The sequence below is a fragment of the Canis aureus genome, chromosome X (genome assembly GCF_053574225.1).
Source record: "Canis aureus isolate CA01 chromosome X, VMU_Caureus_v.1.0, whole genome shotgun sequence".
Classification (NCBI taxonomy): Eukaryota; Metazoa; Chordata; class Mammalia; order Carnivora; family Canidae; genus Canis; species Canis aureus.
In genome coordinates this window covers 62,126,221-62,149,960 of record NC_135649.1, presented here as the reverse complement: position 1 = coordinate 62,149,960, position 23,740 = coordinate 62,126,221, and the positions used below count along the sequence as shown (strand labels likewise).

Here is a 23,740-nt window from a genome sequence, read left to right as displayed (position 1 = left end):
CTTGCACCCACACATATGCTACCTCCTACAGACTCTTGCACTCATACATATGCTACCTCCTACAATTTTCTAGAGCCACAGGGTTAGAATTTAAAATAAAAAAAATTATGTTTTATTCATTCTTTGATTCTAAAAAAAATAAACAAATAAAAACCCCACACCAAAATTTTCACATGATTCAGAATAGACTATCACTATCTATACAAAGGAGATGACCGTGTAAAGCTCACTTGATATTTTGGTAGCTTACAAACTTAATATAATATTTTACAAGTGTCTAAATTTTATTTCAATACATATACATTCTTCCATGTATCCTTCCTGCTAAACATCATTGCATAACCATTCTTCATTTACCTGGAAAACCAATATAAAATTGCTCTTTAGTCTCTTGTTCTCCAACTTTGAAAAACAAAAGAAGAAAACACCCATAATTCTAACTAGAAATGATGGTGTATGTATCCTTATGTCTGTTTGTATGCATATATCTATCTACAAATGAATGAATCAATGGATGAATATGTATGTACAGTCAGAAAAACCTTCTCTAAAAAAATAAATATCTATTTTACTCAATACCATGTAGGTATAGGGTAATATATAAAATAGATAATCCATAAAGCACCACAAAATTCTGAGTTCCTTGAGATTTATGATATTTACTATATCTTAAAGCCATTGGAACCACAAGGCTGTCTGTAGTCCACACATGCAGTCAGTTTATAGAGCCTCTAGAATGTAGGCTTTGCAACTTTGTAATTGTTAAGGAAAATATCTATACCAGGGAACTACTGTTTTACACTCCTCTCTCTCTCTCTTTCTCTCTCTCTCTAAAGAAAGGTATATACATAGAAGACTTGAAGCTTGAAGGAAATTAAGTCAAATAATCAAGACAACAGATAGCATACAAGTTACAGAAAACACAAAATATGACCAATAACATTCAACTGTACAAGAGTATGGTACATTACCTTATCTTAGACATACAATCAATAGTGAAATATATATGAAACAGAAAAAAACATGTAAGCAAATAACTTAATTCCTAAGCTATTTCAATTGCACACTTATGAATATGTCAAATTTACCCTGAGATCCATTTTATTCCATGGTTGTTTTTGTAAATTAAGGCTGTATATTTTTGACTTCCTTACAGCCCGTACATAAGCTTCATGTCCTTGCCTGAAATAGATAAGCTAAAACAAAAAACATAAGGTATTAAACAGCTGCATTCTATTTAACAACTCTATATATCCCAATATATATTCTTACAAATGTCTTCTGTTTAAAACAAACATAATTATAATTTTAAAAATGTATGTCACCATCAAATAATGTTCATTCAGTACTCATACTTGCGTTGCCCTGCACTAATTACTGCATAATATAAATACTGTACACATACTCTTTTTCCCATTAGCTGCTTCACAAATTTCTGAAGAAAGGGACCAATGACAAATGTACACAAAATGGTTCATATTTTAAAGTACTATATTTCAAACAATAATTAACATTCTAAATATCAATGTTTTATATGTATATATATATATACACACATACACATATGTGCAATTCTAACTACAGGCCACTTAAATAGAGTAATTTCCAAATAGATTAGAATTTTTATTTTGCAAAAAATTAACATCAGAGCTGGCATAGTATGGAAAGAAAATGAATTCATATAGTATTAGTTAATGTCTTTCACCTCCTTAGGAGAACATACAACACTATATTCATATTCTGATTTATAAGAAAAAATTTCTTACTCCCAATAATTTTAAAGTGGTAATAGAGATAATAAAATTAAAAAATGTAACATTTAAAAAAATACTGATATTTAAAAAATACAGATACACTCTACCAATCAATGGTGTCTAAGTCAGAATTTTTCTAAAAATACAAGTAGAACACTAAAAAGGCTTAAATGCTAATATATAAATTAAAAGGTAAAATATCAATAATAAACACATTATCCAGATATCATTTATTATATATTTATTCCTGTACTCAATAAATAATGATTGGACATGTATATACAAGGCACTAGGTGCCCTGGTTAACGTATCAATATAAAAATCCTTTCACTCAAGGATATGGGCAGACGCAATGCCTGAGTGGCTCAGCGGTTGAGCGTCTGCCTTCCGCTCAGAGTGTGATTCCGGGATCTGGGATTGAGTTCTACTAGGGCTCCCTACTTGGAGCCTGCTTCTCCCTCTGCCTATGTCTCTGCCTCTCTGTGTGTGTGTGTGTGTGTCTCTCATGAATAAATAAATAAATAAAATATTTTTTCTCAAAAAGGATATGGGCAGACATGTAAATGTATGAGTATGATATAAGGCAGAATATACTAAGTATCATACAAGAAAAATAATTTAGGGGCAGCCCCGGTGGCTCAGCGGTTTAGCGCTGCCTACAGCCCGGGGCGTGATCCTGGAGACCCGGGCTCGAGTCCCACATCAGGCTCCCTGCATGGAGCCTGCTTCTCCCTCTGCCTTTGTCTCTGCCTCTCTCTCTCTCTCCTCTCTGTGTATTCTCATGAATGAATAAATAAAATCTTTTAAAAAAAAGAAAAAAAAATAATTTAGGTGTGAAAGCTCAGGAGGAAAGAGTGTCAGGCAAATGGAAAGCAAGGATAATATCCAGGAGAAGTTGGTATTTAAGTTAGACTTTGAATAATGAGCATTTTCAAAGGCAGTAATCTGTGGGTATGGCCATCCAGGCAAAATACTGAGGGCGTAACATTCAAAGTAAAAAGTAATGTTGTCATTAAGAGTTGATTTTATAAAAATCATGTGTTTTATGAATTCTTTAAAAACATTATTTATGTATTTAATTGTCTGATTCACTTATATATCTACTCCATTACCTGTACAACTGTCATTACCTAATACACACTAGTCTTGAAGTATATAAGCATATGCTAAGTTTAGCAAAATAGATGTAAAGTGATTCCACCAAGATAAATATGGTCCTATAGAGAGTTGTTTCATCAGATCAAAGAATTTACAGATCCCTGTACTGTTTTGTAAAGTGTTCTTTTTACAAAGAAGGAAGTATAATTGGCTTTTATAACACAGAGAAGACAGACTTAGATGAAATCACAGATGGAGTAATTCTTCCCAAATTAAAGAAAAAGATCTAAACAAAATAAATATAAGTAACACACCTGATGAAGAATTTAAAGCAACAGTCAAGGATACTCATGGCTTGAGAAAAGAACAGAAAACATCAGGGAGATACTACAGAGACAAAGGAGTTAAAAAACAATCAGATATGAAAAGAGCAATAAATAAGAGTAGAAACATACTTGATTCAGTGAACAGCAATTCGGAATAGACAAACGAATGCATTAGTTACCTAGAAGACAAAGTAGTGGTAAGTAATGAACCTGAACAAAAGAAAGAATTATGTAACATGAGAATAGATTTAAGGAATTTAATGACTTCATCAAATCTAATAACATGTGTATTATAAGAGTCAAAGAAGAAGAGAGATAAGAGGGTGCAGAAAATTATTTGAAGAAACAAAAGCTGAAACCTTCCCTTATCGGGGAAGGAAACAGACATTCAGATCCAGGAGGCAAAGAGACTCCATTCAAATTAAACAAAAGCAGGCCAACACCAAGACGTATTGTAATTTAGTCAAATAATCTTTGACAAAGCAGGAAAGAATATCCAATGGAGAAAAGAGACTCTTTAACAAATAGTGTTGGGAAAATTGGACAGCCACATGCAGAAGAATGAAACTGGACCACTTTCTTACACCATACACAAAAAAACAAATTTGAAATGGATGAAAAACTTAAATATGAAACAGGAATCCATCAAAAACCCTAGAGAAGAATATAAGTAGCAACCTCTTTGACCTTGGCCACAGCAACTTCTTGCTAGACATGTCTCCAGAGGCAATGGAAACAAAACCAAAAATGAACTATTGGGACATAATAAAGGTAAAAAGCTTCTGCACAGAAAAGAAAACAGTCAACAAAACCAAAAGAAACCTACAGAATGGGAGAAGATATTTGCAAATGTCTTATCAGATAAAGGGCTATGATCCAAAATCTATAAAGAACATATCAAAATAAACACCCAAAGAACAAATAATACAGTCAAGAAATGGGCAGAAGACATGAACAGATATTTCACCAAAGAAGACTTACAAAAATAAACAAGAGACACACGAAAAAAATGCTCAACATTACTCAGGATCAGGGAAATACAAATCAATACCACAATGAGATACACCTCACAACAGTCAGAATGGCTAAAATTAGGAAGTCAGGAAACAACAGATGTTGGGAAGAAAGGGGAATAAGGGAAACCCTTTTATGCTGCTTGTGGGAATGCAAGCTGGTACAATCACTCTGGAAAACAGTATGGAAGTTCATCAAAACATTAAAAATAGAGCTATCCTAGGACCCAGAAACTGCATTACTATGAATTTACCCAAAGGATACAAACATAGTGATCAAGGGGATACCTATGCCCCAATGTTTATAGCAGCAATGTACACAATAGCCAAACTATGGAAAAAGCCCAGATTTCCATAGACAGAGAAAGTGAAATATTACCATTTGCAATGATATGGATAGAACTAGAAGGTATGCTAAGCAAAATAAGTCAATCGGAGACAATTATCGTATGATTTCACTCATATGTGGAATTCAAGAAACAAAACAGATGAATGTAGGGGAAACGAAGGAAAAATAAAACAAATTCAGAGTATAAGAAACTGCTAACTAGAGGAAACAAACTGAGGGCTTCTGGAAATGAGGCGAGTCAGGGAATGAGGTAACTGGGTGATGTGTACCAAGAAGGGCACTTGAAGTAATGATCACTGGGTGTTTTATGCAACTGATGAATCACTAAACTTTACCTCTGAAACTGATAAAACACTATATGTTAATTAACTGAATTTAAATAAGAAAGACACATTATAATTAAATGTCCAAAATTTGGTGATAAAAGAAAGTCTGAATAGCAGAAAGAGAAAATAAGTCCTTAAAGCACAAGAGAAAACACATAAGGCAGCTGCAGATTTCTCAACAGAAACTTGGCCAGCAGGAAAGGAGCAGCATGATATATTCAAAGTGCTAAGTGGGGAAAATCAGCAGTCAAGAATACCCTATTGAGCAAGGGTATCATTCAGAATAGAAGGAAAGATGAAGAGTTTCCTAGAAAAACAAAAACTGAAGATCATGACCACAAAATCAGACCTGCCATGAAATATTAAAGGGGACCCTTTGATGGGAAAGGAGTGACTAAAAGTGACAAAGATCAGAAAGGATCAGAGGAAATCTCCGGAAACAAGGACAAAACAAGTAATAAAATGGCAATAAGTACATATCTATCTATAATTACTCTGAATGTAAATGGACAAAATACTCCAATGAAAAGACATAGAGTGTCAGAATGGATAAAAACACAAGTCTTTTCTATGTGCTGCCTATGTAAGATTCATTTTAGAGTCAAAGATACCTGAAGATCGAAAACAAGCAGATGAGGAAACATTTATCATTCAAATACAGGTCAAGAGAAAGCAGCAGTAGCTATATCAGAAAAAGTAGACATTATAAAGAAAGAATGTAACAAGAAATGAAAAGGGCACTATAGCATAATAAAGGGGGCAATCAAGCAGGAACATTTAAAAATTGTAAATAACTACATATCCAAAATGCAAATACTCAAATATATAAAGCAGTTACTAACAAACATAAAGGCTACTTGGTAATAATATATTAGTAGGGAATTTTATCACCCCATTTATATGAACAGGTAGATCAAATAAACAGAAAATCAACAAGGAAACAATGGCTTTGAATGACACTTATCCAGATGGACTTTACAGAAATATTCAGAACATTCTATGCTACAACAATAGAATACACATTGTTTTCAAGTGTACATGGAACATTCTCCAGAATAGATCATATATTACATCAGAAAACAAGCCTCAAAAATACAAAAAAATTGAAGTCATACCATGTACCTTTTCTGACTATAAAACTATGAAATTAGAAGTCAACCACAAGACAAAAAAACTAGAACAACAACAAATGCATGGAGGTTAAACAAAATGCTATTAAACAATGAATGGGACAACCAGGAAATGAAAGAAAAAATTAAAAAAATACATGGGAACAAATGAAAATGAAAACACAACAGTCCAAGATGTTTGGAATGTAGCAAAAGCAGTCCGATGATCAAAGTATATAAGCTATATGGGCTTACCTCAAAAAAGCAAGAAAAATCTCAAAGAAACAACCTAACCTTCCACCTAAAGGATCAAGAAAACTGAAGTTTAAAGCCAGAAGAAGGAAGGCAATAATAAAGATTACAGAAAAAGTAAATGATAAAGAAATTAAAAATGGGGATGCTCAGCGGTTTAGCACCGCCTTCAGCCCAGGGCCTGATCCTGGAGACTCGGGATCCAGTCCCATGTTGGGCTCCCTGCATGGAGCCTGCTTCTCCCTCTGCCTGTGTCCCTGCCTCTCTCTCTCTCTGTGTCTCTCATGAAAAAATAAATAAAATCTTTAAAAAAAAGAAACTAAAAAAAAAATTACAAGATGAATGAAACCAGGAGCAGTTTCTTTGAAAAAAATTAACAAAATTTATAAAACTCTATCCAGAGTTAACAAAAACAAAAGAGAAAGGATCCAAATAAATAAAATCACAAATGAGAGCAGAGAAATAACAACACCACAGAGATGTAAACATTATAAGAGAACACTATGAAAAACGATATGCCAATAAACTGGACAACCTAGAAGAAAGGGATAAATTCCTAGAAACATATAACCTACCAAAACTGAAACAGGAAGAAATAGAAGACTTCAACACAAAAATAACCAGCAAAGAAATGAATCATTTGTGAAAAATCTCCCAACATACAAAAGTCTAGGACCAGAAGGCTTCACAGATGAATTCTACCATTTAAGGAAGAGTAAATATGTATATTTCCTCAAATATTCCAAAGAGTAGAAAAGGAAGGAAAACATCAAAATTCATTCTATGAGGCCTGCATTATCCTGATACCGAAACCAGATAAAGACACCAGTAAAAAGAAATGCAGTCCAATATCCCGGATAAACATAGATCAAATATACTCATTAAAATACTTCCAACAAAACATTCAAAAATAATTCACGAATATCAAGTAGGATTTATTCCTGGGTTTCAAAGGTGGTTCAATATTTGCAAATCATGTAATTAATCTTATTAATGAGAGAAAGGATAGAAACCATATAATTTCATTTTTGTCTGTTTCAAGCTATCATTTAAATTCTAGTTAGTTAACTTATAGTGTAATATTGGTTTAATGAGTAGAATTTAGTGATTCATCACTTACATGTATCAGTAATACATGGATGGTATCAGTGTGCTCACAAGAAGTGCCCTCCCTAATACCCATAACCCATTTAGCTCATCCACTCTCCACCTCTCCTCTAGTAACCCAGTTTGTTCTCTATATTTAACAGTCTCTTATGGTTTGCTTCCCCCTCTTTTTTTTGTCCTTTCCCTATGTTCATCTGTTTTGTTTCTTAAATTCCACATGAGTGGAATCATATGGTATTTGTATTTATATGATTGATTTATTTTGCTGAGCATAAATACTCTAGCTCCATCCACATTGTTGCAAATGGTCAGATATCATTCCCTTTGATGGCTGGGTAATGCTACATTGTATATATATGCCACTTCTTTATCCATTCATCAATCAAAGGCCATTTGGTCTCATTCCATGATTAGGCTATTGTTGATAAATGAAACATCGGAGTGCAGGTGCTCCTTTGAATCAGTAATTCTGTATCTTTTGGATAAATACCTAGTACTGAATTGCTGGGTCTTAGGGTAGTTCTATTTTTAACTTGTTGAGGAACCCCCAAACTGTTATCCAGAGTGGCTATACCAATTTGCATACCCATCAACACTGCAGTATTCCTCTTTCTCCACATCTTCTCCAACATCTGTTGGAGTTGTTTGTGTTGTTAATTTTAGCCATTGTGACAGGTGAGAGGTAGTATCTCATCATGGTTTTTGATTTATACTTCACTGATCATGACATCTTGAGCATTTTATCATGTGCATGGATGTTAGACATCTGAAGATTCTCTTTGGAAAAATGTCTATTCATGTCTTCTGCCCATTTCTAAACAGGATTATTTGTTTTTTGGGTGTGGAGTTTTATTAGTTCTTTATATATTATGGATACTAACCCTTTATCAGATATGTCATTTGCAAATATCTTCTCCCATTCCAAAGGCTGCCTTTTAGTTTTGTTGTTTCCTTTGCTGTACAGAAGCTTTTTATCTTTATGAAGCCTCAATAGTTCATTTTTTGCTTTACTTTCCCTTGCCTCCTGAAACATGTCTAGTAAGAAGTTGCTATAGCCAATGTCAAAATGGTTTCTCCACGGTTCTCCACTATGGTTTTGATGGATTCCTGTCTGACATTTAGGTCTTTCATCCATTTTGAATTTAGCTTCTTATATGGTGTGCGAAAGTGTACCAGTTTCATACTTCTGAATGTTGCTGTCCAGTTTTTCCAACACCATGAGTTGAAGAGACTGTCTTTTTTCCATTGGATATTCTTTCCTACTTTGTCAAAGATTAGTTGACTATCTAGTTACGGGTGCATTTCTTGGTTCTCTACTATGTTCCACTGATGTATGTGTCTGTTTTTCTGCCAGTCGCATACTGTCTTTTTTTTTAATAAATTTATTTTTTGTTGGTGTTCAATTTACCAACTGTCTTGATTGCTACAGCTTTGTAATAGAGCTTGAAGTCTGGAACTGTGATGCCTCCAGCTTTGCTTTTCTTTTTCAAGACTGCTTTGGCTATTCAGGGTCTTTTGTGTTCCACACAAGTTTTAGGATAGTTTGTTCTAGCTCAGTTAAAAATGCTGGTGGAATTTTGATAGGGATTGCATTAAATGTGCAGATTGCTTAGGGTAGTATAGACATTTTAACAATATGTTTTTCCAATCCATGAACATAGAACATTTTTCAATTTCTTTGTGTCCTCTTCAATTTCTTTCATAATTATTCTAGTTTCCAGAGTACAGATCTTTTACGTCTGTGGATAGGTTGTTTATTCATAGGTCTCTTTTGGCTTTTGGTACAACTGGAAATGGGATGGATTCCTTGATTTATTTTTGTTGCTTCATTTCTGGTGTATATAAATGCAAAATATTTTTGTGCACTGATTTTGTATTCTGTATTCTTCAAGTTTACTGATTTTGTGTATCAGTTCTAGGAACTTCTTGGTGGGGTCTCTTGGGATTTCTACAGGGCATCAGGATATTTGCAAAGAGTAAAACTTAATTCTTCCTCACTGAGTTGGATGCTTTTTATTACTTTTTTTCTTTCCTGTGGATAGGACTTTCAGGTATGTTAAATTACAGTGGTGAAAATGAACATCCCTGTCTTCTTGATGTAGAGGAAACTCTCTGTTTCTCCCCAATGAAGATGATATTAGCTATGGGTCTTTCATATACAGACTTTATTATGTGGAGGTATGTTCCCTCTATCCCTACTTTGTTGAGGTCATTTTATTCCCAAGAATGAATGCTGTACTTTGTCATATGCTTTTTTGCATCTATTGAGAAAATGAAATGGTTCTTGATCTTTCTTTTATTAATGTGGTGTTATCATGTTGATATATTTGCAAATACTGAATTACCCTTGTAACCCAGGAATAAATCCCATGACTGGTGAATCATTCTTTTAAGTACTGTTAGATTCAATTTGCTAGGACCTTCTTTAGAATTTTTGCATCCATATGCATCAGGGATACAAGCTTATAATTCTCACTTTTAATGGGGTCTTTTTATTTTTTTATTTTTTATTTTTGAGAGAGAGAGAGAGAGAGAGAGAGAGAGAATGAACAGTGGAAGGAGCAGAGGAAGAGGGATAAGCACACTCCATATTGAGTGTGGAGCCCAACATAGAAATCAATTCCATGGCCCTGAAATCATGATCTCAACCAAAACGAAGAGTTGGTGCTTAACTGACTTAGCTGCCCAGGTACCCCTATAGTGGGGTTGTTGTCTGATTTTGGTATCAAGGTAAGCCTGGTATCATAGAATGACTCTGGAAATTTTCCTTCCATTTTTTCCAAGAGTTTGGTGAATATAGGTATTAACTCTTTTTTAAATGTTTGGTAGACTTCCTCTGTGAAGCCATCTGGCCCTGGACTTTTGTTTGTTGGGAGATTTGTGACTACTGATTTAATTTTTTGGTGATTTTTCATATCTTTAAGTTTTCTATTTCTTCCTGTTTCAATTTTGGTAGTTTATGCATTTTTAGGAATTTATCCATTTCTTCCATATTGCCCAACTTCTGGCATAATTTTTCATAACATTTTCATAAGTTTTTATATTTCTTTGGTGTTAGTTGTGATTTCCCCTCTTTCATTCATGATTTTATTTATTTGGGTCCTTTATCTCTCTCTCTCTTCTCTCTCTCTCTCTCTCTCTCTCTCTTTATTTTTAAATAAATCTAGCTAGAGGTTTTTCAATTTCTTTCTTTTTTAAAGATTTTATTTATTTATTCATGAGAGACAGAGAGAGAGAGAGAGAGAGAGAGGCAGAGACACAGGCAGAGGGAGAAGTAGGCTCCATGCAGAGAACCTGACGTGGGACTCGATCCCGGGTCTCCAGGATCCTGCCCTGGGCTGAAGGCGGTGCTAAACCACTGGGCCACCAGGGCTGCCCAGGTTTTTTAATTTCATTAATTCTTTTGAAGAATCAGTTCCTAGTTTCACTGATTTGTTTTATTGGTTTTGTTTCTTCTTTTTTTAAAGATTTTATTTATTTATTTATTCATGAGAGACACACAGAGAGAGAGAGAGGCAGGCAGAGACACAGGCAGAGGGAGAAGCAGGCTCCATGCTGGGAGCCCGACGTGGGATTTGATCCTGGGCCGAAGGCAGCGCTAAACCGCTGAGCCACCCGGGCTGCCCTTTTTCTTTGTTCTATATCTTTTATTTCTGCTCTAATCTTTATTATTTCTCTTCTTCTGCCGGCTTTAGGCTTTATTTGCTGTACCACTTCTAGGTCCTTTAAATGTAAGGTTAGGTTGTGTATTTGAGACTTTGCTTGCTTCTTGAAGTAGGCTTGTTTTGTATATACTTCCCTCTTGTGACTGCTTTTGCTGCATGCCAAAAGTTTGGGATTATTGTGTTTTCATCTTCATTTGTTTCCATGTATTTATTTCTTCTTTAATTTCATGGTTAACGAAATTCATTTTTTTAGTACGATGTTCTTTTATACCCATGTATGTGTGGTCTGTCCAAATTTCTTCTTGTGGCTGACTTCATGTTTCATAGGATCATGGTCAGAAACTATGCATGGTACGATCTCAGTCCTTTTGTATTTGTTGAGGCCTGATTTGTAACCCCATATGTGATCTATCCCAGAGAACATTCCATGTGCTTTCAAAAAGAATGTGTATTCTGGTGCTTTAGGATGAAATATCCTGAATATATCTGTTATATCTATCTCATTCAGTCTATCATTCAAAGCCATTGTTTCCCTGTTGATTTTCTGCTTAGGTTATCTGTTCATTGCCATAAGTGGGGTATTAAAGTCTCATAATACATTTGTATTATTATCACTGAGTTTTTATGTTTGTTCTTAACCCATTTATATACTTGGGTGCTACCAAGTTGGCAGCATAAATATTCAAATGTATATTAGGGCTTTTTGTTGGATAGATCACTTTATTATGATATAGTGCCCTTCTTCATCTCTTGTTACATTATCTTTGGTTCAAAATCTAGTTTGTTTGATGTATGTATGGTTATTCCAGAATTTTTGAAATCTATAAGCATGATAGATGGCTCTCCATCCCTTCACTTTTAGTCTGTATGTGTCTTTAGGTCTAACTGAGCCTATTGTAGGCAGCACATAGATGGATCCTATGTTTTGATTCATTCAGATACATTATGTCTTTTAACTGAAGTAGTTAGTTGATTTACATTCAGAGTGATTATTAATAGCTATAAATTTAGTGCCATTCTGTTACCTATGTTACCTTGTTGTTTCTGGAGATTTTCTCTGTTTCTGTCTAGTCTTTCTTGCCTTTGGATTTACTTTCCCACTCAAAGTGTTTTTCCTATTTCTTGAGCTACTGTAGTGGTCACAAACTCCTTTAGTTTTTGTTTGTTTGGGAAACTCTTTATGTCTCCTTTTATTCTGAAGGAAGGCCTTATTGGATCAGGTATTATGGCTGAATGGGGAAAATATGAAAATATATCATGGTACTCTCTTCTGGCCTGCCATGATTCCGTTGACAAGTCTTCTGGTAACATGATTTGTCTTCCCTTGTAAATTAGGAATTTCTTTTCCTTTGCTGATCTCAGGATGTCTTCCTTATCTCTGTATTTTGCATATTTTACTACGATATGTCTTCATATTGGTCTGCTTTTGTTGATTTTGGTGGGAATTCCATCTCCTAGATTTCAATCTTTGTTTCCTTCCCCAGATTAAGTGTTCAGCTATAATTTGCTCAAATAAACCTGCCACCTTTTCCCTCCCTTCTTCTGGGACCCCTATAATATGAATGTTATTATGCTTTATGGAGTCACTGAGTTCCCGAAGTCTACAGTCATGATCCAATATTTTCCTTTCATTGTTATTTTCAGCTTCATTATTTTCAATTATTTTATTTTCTATATCACTTATTTGTTCTTCTCCCATCCTCATCATTATATCCAATTTGTTTCACATCTCAGTTATAGCATTTTTTTATTTCAGCCTGACTAGTTTTAGCTCTTTTATCTCTGCAGTAATAGACTCCCCATTATCTTCTACGGTTTTCTTAAGACCTCAAACTATAAAAATCCTAGAAGAGAACAGAGGCACTAATTTCTTTGATATTGGGTATAGTAACTTCTTTCTACATATGTCTTCTGAGTCAAGGGAAACATGCAAAGATAAACTGTTGGGACCACATCAGAATGAAATATTTCTATGAGCAAAGGAAATAATCAACAAAACTAAAAGGCAACCAATGGAATGAGAAAAGATATTTGCAAATAACCTATCTGATAAAGGGTTAATATCCAAAATATATGAAGTTATAAAACTCAACACCCAAAAATCAAATAATTCAATTCATAAATGGGCACAAGACATGAATAGATACTTTTCGAAAGAATATACACAGATCTTCAATACACATGTGAAAAGATACTCAACATCACTAATCATCGGGGAAGTGCTAATCAAAATTTTATAATATTAAAAGGTAATTGCAAAGTAATTCTTCATTTATAAGACTGCTTGATCACTATGTCTAGTATAAAATATTAAAACAGGCAAATTTAGAAACATTTGGTGAAATTTTTATTGGTCCCATGACTTTTAGATCCATTTGCAAAGTATTGCCCCTTCTTTTGTTATAAAGACAATATCATATTCCTATTATTAGTCTTGAAAACTGTAAGCATTTAATCACTCAGAAATGAATGATTATTCAGTATATCAGAGAGTATGCAAGCCAATTTTAGTTAAATATTACAATGTTACTATAATTTTCATAAGGAAATAAAAATTTTCTCACAAGATAGAATTTAAATCTATTTTTAACTGACCAGTGATAAATATGGCAATGTTATTCAATCATAGGCTCAGTAGGAAGTACCTGCCCATAAAATGACATTCTTCTAATCACTGAAAGGGGCAATTGTCCTCTAATGTATTTTCTATCAGGTCGAGCATGGGCTTTTTTAAAAGATTATTAGGACTTGAATTAGGATCAAAATAACACTTAATTTTACTAAGCAGCAATTAAGCTAAAAATAAAGACAATTATTTTCATGACTTCATAAGCCAACCAATTTATTTCAATATTCTCTGAGCATCTAAGATATTGAAGAATCTGTGCTAAGTACTACAAATGAAACCACTTAAAAGCATAAATTTGAACAGAAATCAAAATGGCTATAATAATGTATCTAGATTTTAAAGTAACCTTCTACCTCTTCTCTGCAAACCTTTCCTCCTCCTTTCTTAGCCTTTTGTTTCAGGAACTTGTTACCACTCTAAAGACATGACAAAAGTAGTGGTAGGAAGTAGACAATTCCTATCAAAACCACCTCAATTCTGTATTTCCCTATAACAACCCCTAACTCCTTCATCCAGGAGACTTGTAATTTTTGAAGACCATACCCTGTTGTAGCCTCCTTTGCCTGGGAAGGCAATAAAGGCATTGTTCCTCTTTAACCAAACTCTTTCTTTGTATTATATGTTGTATCTGAAGCATGGAGGTAGGTTTTTGATAAAACAAACAATAAAAAAATTAGTAAGATTCCATCACTGTCCACAAGAATACATAATGGAGGAGTGCAGTTAAGACAATGTACATATAACTATAATAGAATTGAGAATATAAATGCCCTAAGACTGATTAAAATGAGTGCTCTTGAGGTTCCAAGAGAAAAAGTTATAATAGGTAACAATTACCTCATCTCCCATCTGTGGGACAAATGGGGAACGTCGTGGTATGGTATCCAAAATCCACTGAGGGGCAAACCATTCTTCATTGGGTTCACCTGCCATAGAAATCAGTCCTCCTTTCTAAAATATAGTTCACAAATATACAAGCCATAAATATATGACAGTAGTATGAAAAATAACAGAATGTTAAAAAAATCAGTTTATAATAAAACCTAAAATATACAAATTTAAAAATTTTTCATTTATCAATTATATACAATTTTAAAACAAAAAGATAATCTAGTGAGTTCTTTAATATGTTGCTTAATTTTGGCTGACAGATAATAATATGACATTATATACTATGTAAGAACCACATAGTTTCACATCCCTAGAATACCATGTGAATTTGAGTATAAGTAACACAGGATCTTTTTGACAGTAAAATTGTAACAATCAAGAAGACAATTCTATCTACTAAAGCAACAGGATACAGAATATGTACAAAATAATTTTTAAGTGAATATTCAAATAACTATGTGGATTAAGTCTTTACCTAGTAAAAATGAAATTATAGTGAGGAAGAGAAACCATCATTGGGATGAAATAAAATATATAAAGAAATGGAAGTAGTCCTATGTGATTTATTATACTCTTCCATTTTATAAGTCAAAAATGTATAGAGGGGCACCTGGGTGGCTTGTCAGTTGAGTGTCTGACTCCTGATTTTAGTTCAGGTCATAATCAGTGAGATTGAGCCCCATGTGGTCAGGCTCCATGCTTAGTGGCAAATCTGCTTGGGATTCTCTCTCTTCCTCTCTCTCTGCCCCTTCCCCGACTAGTGCTCTCTCTCTCTCTCTCTCTCAAATAAATAAATAAATGAATATTTAAAAGAAATTTATGAACAGAAATATGACAAGAATAACACTTTTTTATTATAGTACCTTATTATGTAAAACTCTACTATATTTTGAGAAGTGATTACCAATCTTTTAATTTAATAATAACTAAAATAAGAATGAAGATATTCTGGCTTCTACTTTTGATAACAGAAAAAAATGAAATTCTTTTTATTTTAAAGTAATTTTAAACAATTTTACTTAGTTTCCCAGATGGAATGTTATTTTTAGAGAAAAGTCAACTGTTACTATTATTCAAGTGTCAAAGTCAAAAACAAAAACAACAAAAACAACTTGTAAATTTACAAACCTTCTTTCTAGTTTGTTTAGGTTTCTTTTGCCTTTCTTCTAGTGACTTCAAATTCTCCTCCTCAGAGCTGCTGCATATTTTCCGTGTTGCCTGTCTGGTCTGTCTTTTTGGAGGCTGCAAATTTATTCCAGCATCTGCTGTCCAATCAGAATATTCACTTGATGAATCACTATAAAGATATCAAAATTATGAATATGTAAGTTTAGAAAAGGAATAGTTTTGCATCCTAATTGAAAGATGATCATTTTGTAATAAAATAGCATTATAAATAATATGCTTGATTTAATTCTAACTGAACAGAAAAATATCAATATAGATTTTTGATCATTATTTAAGTTATTTCAGTGAAATGCTTCTTGGATAAAGTATAGTAGTTCATTTCCCATAACAGAATTTAAAATTCAAACTTCCTGTCCAAGTCACAAAAGCTTCCTTTAATAAAGATGCCCCTAATCCCTGGAAATGGTTAAATATAGCTGTTTTAAAACTCAACTAAATATAGCCTGCTAAGATGCAGAGTTTTGAATTTACAAAGCAACTTATTTTAGAAATGAGGAAACTAATGTGTAGTGACATGCCCAAAAAGATATTGGCAGAACCAGGATAAAACAAGTCTCTGGATTTCCAACCAAGCAGCCTTTCCATTATAAAATACTATTTTAACTCTGGTTTTACCAGAGTCTTACAAGAACACAATTTCACATTAAATTTAAAATGCTCAAATAATTTTGACCAAATCAAAACCATTAAAACTACCTGGAAGAACTTTCACTTTGCCATTCAATAACAGGATCCTCTACAGAAGCATCACTTGTGCCAACAGTTTCATCTTCCTGCAACAAGGAGCCAGCAATTGAGATACATGGTTATTAATCAGCATATTATTAATTAGCACACACTACCTGTTTTATAACACTTTTTGTATTTCCTCTAACCAACAATCCAGTTAAAATACACATAATCTGGGGGCACCTGGATGTCTCAGTCAGTTGAGCATGTGACTCTTGGTTTCAGCTCAGATTGTGACCTCATGAATGTGGAATTGAGCCACATGATGGGCATGTGATCAGTGGGGAGTCTGCTTGATATTCTCTCTCTCCTCTCCTTCTCCCTCTGCCCCTTCACTCACTCATTCTCTCTCTCTCTAAAATAAATAAATAAATTTTTAACAATGGACATAATCATTTTTCTACATATAACTGTAACTCACAACTAAGCCTACCAGGTATTAAAAACTTTCTAACACCTACTATCTTAATGATATGGGACATCTTTTATTATTTCAAAGACTGAACAGACTCCTTAAGGTTCTCAAATATAACCCTCTTAAATATTAAAATCATTGTTTAAAAAATATCTATATGCCTCTGCCAAGTTAATATAACTATTCTCCATAAAACTTAATAAACTTTTTATTATGTGAAATATCAAACATACCAAAATAGAGGGAATAAATTACCCTTGTGTACACAATCTCCAGTTTAGACAATAACTCGCTGCCTGTCTTGTTTTATCTGTACCATGACCAAATGACTCATACCCAAGTAATTATTTGAAAGTAAATCCTTACAAAAAACCCATTTTAACTACGAACATTTAGTAAGATTAGGATTCTTTTTTAAAACAAAACCACACCACTATTATCACATGAGAAAGGTAACAACATTCCTCAATATCTGACCATTCTTTTTAGTTCAAGATTTTCATAGGTGGGGGAGAGAAGGAAGGGCGTCATTGATAAGAATTAAACAACTGTGAAAGCTGAAAAAATGATAGGAGTGCCATATATTGCCAATGATTGATTAAACTGACATTATCCACTTAACAACTAAAGAGACAAAAGGACAGGATTGCAGAAGAAAGGAAGAAAAGAATTAGTATACTCTATTCTTTTTTTTTGTTTTTATTTAATGTAATGTTTGTTTATTTCTGATGTCCAAAGTTCATTACAAGTTTTATTTTTTTAATAAATTTATTTTTTATTGGTGTTCAATTTGACAACATAGAGAATAACACCCAGTGCTCATTCCATCAAGTGCCCACCTCAGTGCCCGTCACCCAGTCACCCTCACCCCCCCGCCCACCTCCCCTTCCACCACCCCTAGTTCGTTTCCCAAAGTTAGGAGTCTTTCATGTTCTGTCTCCCTTTCTGATATTTCCCACTCATTTTTCTCCTTTCCCCTTTATTCCCTTTCACAATTTTTTATATTCCCCAAATGAATGAGACCATATAATGTTTGTCTTATACAAACAAAGTTTGTTTCCCAAAGTTAGGAGTCTTTCATGTTCTGTCTCCCTTTCTGATATTTCCCACTCATTTTTCTCCTTTCCCCTTTATTCCCTTTCACAATTTTTTATATTCCCCAAATGAATGAGACCATATAATGTTTGTCCTTCTCTATTCTAATACTCTATTCTTTACCATGAAAAAAGTAGGACTGAAAGAAGCCATCACTTAGTAATTTCCAAGACTGATAAAGTCAACAATAAAGGAAAATCTACGTATTCAGGTGATTACACAGTCAACCAGGTCTGGGACTGTAAACTATCACTGTTTATATTCCACTTTTTATTTCTGGGCAAATTACCTCTCACTGTCCAAAAATCAAAGTTTTTTTTTAAGGAATTTATTTATTCATGAGAGACACAGAGAGGCAGAGAGACAGGCAGGCTCTATGCAGGGAGCCCGATGTGGGACTCAGTCTGAGGACTCCCAGATCACACCCTGAGCCAAAGGCAGGCACTTAACCAGTGAGCAACCCAGGTGTCCTTGAAAGTCAACTTTACCGGCATATTTTATGCTCTCAAAAAAAAAAATCTTATTGGGAGTGGAGAAAAATGGCAGAAGAGTAGGCCAAGTCACCTGGCCGCACCAACTTGCCTAGATAACTTTCAAATCACCCTGAAAACCTAAGAATTCGGCCTGAGGTTTAAAGAGAGAACAGCTGGAATGCTACATTGAGAAGAGTTCGCGCTTCTATCAAGGTAGGAAGATAGAAAAATATAACTAAAAAGCATCCAGTGGGGGAGGGGTCCCCGCGAGGAGCCAGGCTAAGGCCAGGTGTGCCTCCAGGACAGGAAATCCCAGTCCGGAGAAGCAGGAACTTTACCAATCTTCTCAGATGGAAAGGCACTTGCAGGGAGCTCGAGCAAGATCCCAGGAGGGCCAGTGGAGCTCCCAGGATCCTGGGGACACTAACAGAGGAAATGAGACCCGGGGAGAGCATGCCACGCACCATAGACCGAGCTAATTAAAGGGCTGGAGCATGGACGCAGCAGGGCCCAGGGAGCAGCCCAGGCAGCAGCTCAGGCGGCGGCTCCACGTGGAGGGGGCTGCGCGGCCGGGAACGCAATTCCAGCAGCGCAGACCCCAGAGCCCAACATGCCAGGAGACACAGCCCAAGATCCAGCACTCCCCTTGGGACAAGCGGAGGCCAAGAGGGCACAGGAGAGTGAGGACAGTCCTGCCACCAGGTGGCCCCGAGCTGTACAGATCAGGGGCCCTGCCACTGGAGCATCCAGGCCCCTGCAGAATGGGAGACTGCAGTAGCTACTGCTGGAGCAGACTCTAGGGCGGGAGAGATGGCCACCACCACTGTTGTTATTCCTCTTGGTGTCACCTTGTGCCTGGGACTGAGCAGGACTGCTAGGAAACAGGGGCCTCATAATATAAACAGCTCCCAATGAACCATGCACCTGGCAGGGGTGGGGCAGCACCCCCAGGTGCACACACCTGAGAATCAGCACAGCAGGAACCTCCTGCAGAGACAACATGGAAGGACAGGGGAAGAGCTAGATCTTAACCAAGCAGCACTGGAAAGCTCCAGGGGAAGTCAAGGGACTTATAGTACACAGATTCAGAGGATACACCTCTTTGTTTCTTGTTTTCTGTTTGTTTCCCCCTCCTTTTCCCCCTTCTTTCCTACCTTTAAACAGTACAACTTGTGTTTAGCCACTCTGCACTGAGCAAAATGACTAGAAGGAAGAACCCACCACAAATGAAAGAATCAGAAACAGTACTCTCTCCCACAGAGTTACAGAATTTGGATTACAATTCAATGTCAGAAAGCCAATTCAGAAGCACTATTATAAAGCTACTGGTGGCTCTGGAAAAAGCATAAAGGTACCAACAGACTTCATGAATGCAGAATTTAGATCTAATCAGGCCGAAATTAAAAATCAATTAAATGAGACGCAATCCAAACTGGAGGTCCTAATGACAAGGGTTAATGAGGTAGAAGAACGAGTCAGTGACATAGAAGACAAGTTGATGGCAAGGAAGGAGGCTGAGGAAAAAAGGAAAACACTATCAAAAGACCATGAGGAAATGTTCAGGAAAATAAATGACAGCCTCAGAAGGAAAAGAATCTATGTTCAATTGGGATTCCAGAGGCCACCAAAAGAGACAGAGGACCAGAATATGTATTTGAACAAATCATAGCTGAGAACTTTCCTAACCTGGAGAGGGAAACAGGCATTCAGATGCAGGAGATAGAGAGATCCCCCACTAAAATAAATAAAAACTGTTCACCACCCTGAAATTTAATAGTGAAACTTGCAAATTCCAAAGATAAAGAGAAGATCCTTAAAGCAGCAAGAGACAAGAGATCCCTAGACCTTATGGGGAGAAGTATTAGGTTAACACCAGACCTCTCCACAGAGACCTGGCAGGCCAGAAAGGTCTGGCAGGATATATTCAGGGTCCTAAATGAGAAAAACATGCAGCCAAGAATACGTTATCCAGCAAGGCTCTCATTCCGAATAGTAGGAGAGATAAAGAGCTTCCAAGATAGGCAGGAACTGAAAGAATATGTGACTACCAAACCAGCTCTGCAAGGAATATTAAGAGGGACACTGTAAAAGCAAGAGGAAGTCCAAGGAAATAATTCAAAAAAACAGGGACTGAATAGGTATCATGATGACACTAAATTCATATCTTTCAATAGTAACTCTGAACATGAATGGGCTTAATGATCCCATCAAAAGGGGTTGGGTTTCAGACTGGGTAGAAAAGCAAGACCCATCTATTTGCTGCCTACAAGAGACTCATTTGAGACATAAGGACACCTACAGCCTGAAAATAAAAGGTTGGAGAACCATTGCCATTCAAATGGTCCTCAAAAGAAAGCAGGGGTAGCCATCCTCATATCAGAAAAATTATACTTTATCCCAAAGATTATAGTAAGAGATAAAGAGGGATATGATATCATACTAAAAGGATCAATCCAACAAGAGGACTTAACAATCATGAATATTTATGCCCCTAATGTGGGAGCTTCCAGTAGGTAAATCAATTAATAACCAAAGCTAAGATATACTTAGATAATAATACACTTATACTGGGAGACTTGAACACAGGGATCACTGTAATTGACATATATTCTAAGTACAACATCTCCAAACAAACAGGAGCATTAAATGATACACTGCACCAGAGGGATTTCAGATATTTACAGAACTTTCCTTCCAAATGCAACTAAATACACATTCTTCTCAAGTGCACGTGGAACTTTCTCCAGCATAGACCACATACTGGGTCATAAATCAGGTCTCAACTGATACTAAAAGATTGGGATTGTCACCTGCATATTTTCAGACCATAATGCTTTGAAACTAGAATCAAATCACAAGAAGTTTGGAAGAAATTCAAACACATGCATGTTAAAGAGCATCCTGCTAAAAGATGAAAGGGTCAACCAGGAAATTAGAGTAGAATTAAAAAGATTCATTGAAACTAATGAGAATGAAGATACAACCATTCAAAATCTTTGGGATACAGCAAAAGCAGTCCTGAGGCAGAAATACATCGCAATACAAGCATCCAGCCAAAAACTGGAAAGAACTCAAATACATAAGCTAACCTTGCATCTAAAGGAGCTGGAGAGGGGGATCCCTGGGTGGCGCAGCGGTTTGGCGCCTGCCTTTGGCCCAGGGCGCGATCCTGGAGACCCGGGATCGAATCCCACATCGGGCTCCCGGTGCATGGAGCCTGCTTCTCCCTCTGCCTGTGTCTCTGCCTCTCTCTCTCTCTCTCTCTCTCTCTGTGACTATCATAAATAAATAAAAATTAAAAAAAAAAATAAAGGAGCTGGAGAAAAAACAGCAAATAGATCCTACATCCCGCAGAAGAAGAGAGTTAATAAAGATTCGAGCAGAACTCAATGAAATAGAGACCAGAAGAACTGTGGAACAGATCAACAAAACGAGGAGTTGGTTCTTGAAAGAATTAATAATGGAGATAAACCAATAGCCAGCCTTATTAGAAAGAAGATAGAAAAGGCTCAAATTAATAAAATCACGAATGAAATAGGAGAGATCACCACCAATACCATGGAAATACAAACGATTTTAAAAACTTATTATGAGCAGCTATACGCCAATAAATTAGGCATTCTAGAAGAAATGAATGCATTTCTAGAAAACCCCAAACTACCAAAACTGGAACAGGAAGAAATAGAAAATCTGAACAGGTCATTAACCAGGGAATTAATGGAAGCACTCATCAAAAGCCTCACAAGACAGAAAAGTCCAGGGCCTGATACCTTCCCAGGGGAATTCTATAAAAAGTATAAAGAAGAAAGAATACCTATTTTACTAAAGCTCTTCCTGAAAGATAGAAAGAGATGGAATATTTCCAAATTCGTTCTATGAGGCCAACATCACCTTAATTCCAAAACCAGACAAAGACCTCACAAAAAAAGGAAAATTATATATCAATATCCCTGATGAACACAGATTCAAAAATTCTCACCAAGATACTAGCCAATAGGATCCAACAGTACATCAAGAAGATTATTCACCATGAGCAAGCGGGATTTATCCCTGGGATGCAAGGCTGGTTAAGCACTCGTAAAGCAATCAATGTGATAGATCATATCACCAAGAAAAAAAAATAAGAACCATATAATCCTCTCAATAGATGCAGAGAAAGCATTTGACAAAATACAGCATCCATTCCTGATCAAAACTCTTCAGAGTATACGGATAGAGGGAACATTCCTCAGCATCTTAAAAGCCACCTACGAAAAGCCCAAAGCAAATATCATTCTCAATGGGGAAGCACTGGGAGCCTTTTCCCTAAGATCAGGAACAAGACTGGGATGTCCACACTCACCACTGCTATTCAACACAGTACTAGAAGTCCTAGCCTCACCTATCAGGCAACAACAAAAAGAGGCATTCACATTGGCAAAGAAGAAGTCAAACTCTCCCTCTTTGGAGATGACATGATACTGTACATAGAAAACCCAAAAGACTCCACCCCAAGATTGCTAGAACTCATACAGCAATTCGGCAGTGTGGCAGGATACAAAATCAATGCCCAGAAATTAGTGGCATTTCTAAACTCTAACAGTGAGACTGACGAAAGAGAAATTAAGGAGTCAATGCCATTTACAATTGTACCCAAAAGCATAAGATGCCTAGGCATAAACCTAACCAAAGAGGTAAAGACTCAATATCCTAAAAACTGCAAAACACTCCTGAAAGAAATTGAGGAAGGCACAAAGAGATGGAAAAATATTCCATGCTCATGGATTGGCAGAATTAATTTTGTGAAAATGTCAATGTTACCCAGGGCAATTTACACGTTTAATGCAATCTCTATCAAAATACCATGGACTTTCTTCAGAGAGTTGGAACAAATAATCTTAAGATTTGTGTGGAATCAGAAAAGACCCCGAATAGCCAGGGGAATATTGAAAAAGAAAACCGGAGCTAGGTGCATCACACTGCCAGATTTCAGGTTATACTACAAAGCTATGGTCATCAAGACAGTGTGGTACTGGTACAAAAACAGACACATAGATCATTGGAACAGAATGGAGAATCCAGATGTGGACCCTTAACTCTATGGTCAACTAATATTCGACAAAGCAGGACAGACTGGCCACTGGAAAAAAAGACAGTCTCTTCAATAAATGGTGCTGGAAAATTGGACAGCCACAAGCAGAAGAATGAAACTAGACCATTCTCTCACATCATACACAAAGATCAATTCAAAATGGATGAAATATCTAAATGTGAGACAAGAATCCATCAGAATTCTAGAGGAGAACACAGGCAACACCCTTTTTGAATTTGGCCACAGTAAC

At 35.8% G+C, this 23,740-nt stretch overlaps 1 protein-coding gene across 5 annotated transcripts in view; it reads right to left on the bottom strand.

The window, feature by feature from the left end:
- Window positions 1-23,740, bottom strand: part of BRWD3 (bromodomain and WD repeat domain containing 3) — a 201,192-nt gene that overhangs the window by 38,523 nt on the left and 138,929 nt on the right. For all 5 annotated transcript variants that reach the window (XM_077889094.1, XM_077889096.1, XM_077889093.1 and 2 more), the window contains 4 exons: window positions 16,404-16,480; window positions 15,648-15,816; window positions 14,466-14,579; window positions 1,089-1,196 (listed from right to left, as the gene is read on the bottom strand). In XM_077889094.1, the coding sequence (XP_077745220.1) occupies window positions 1,089-1,196; window positions 14,466-14,579; window positions 15,648-15,816; window positions 16,404-16,480 (468 nt within the window). The remainder of the gene's footprint in view (window positions 1-1,088; window positions 1,197-14,465; window positions 14,580-15,647; window positions 15,817-16,403; window positions 16,481-23,740) is intronic.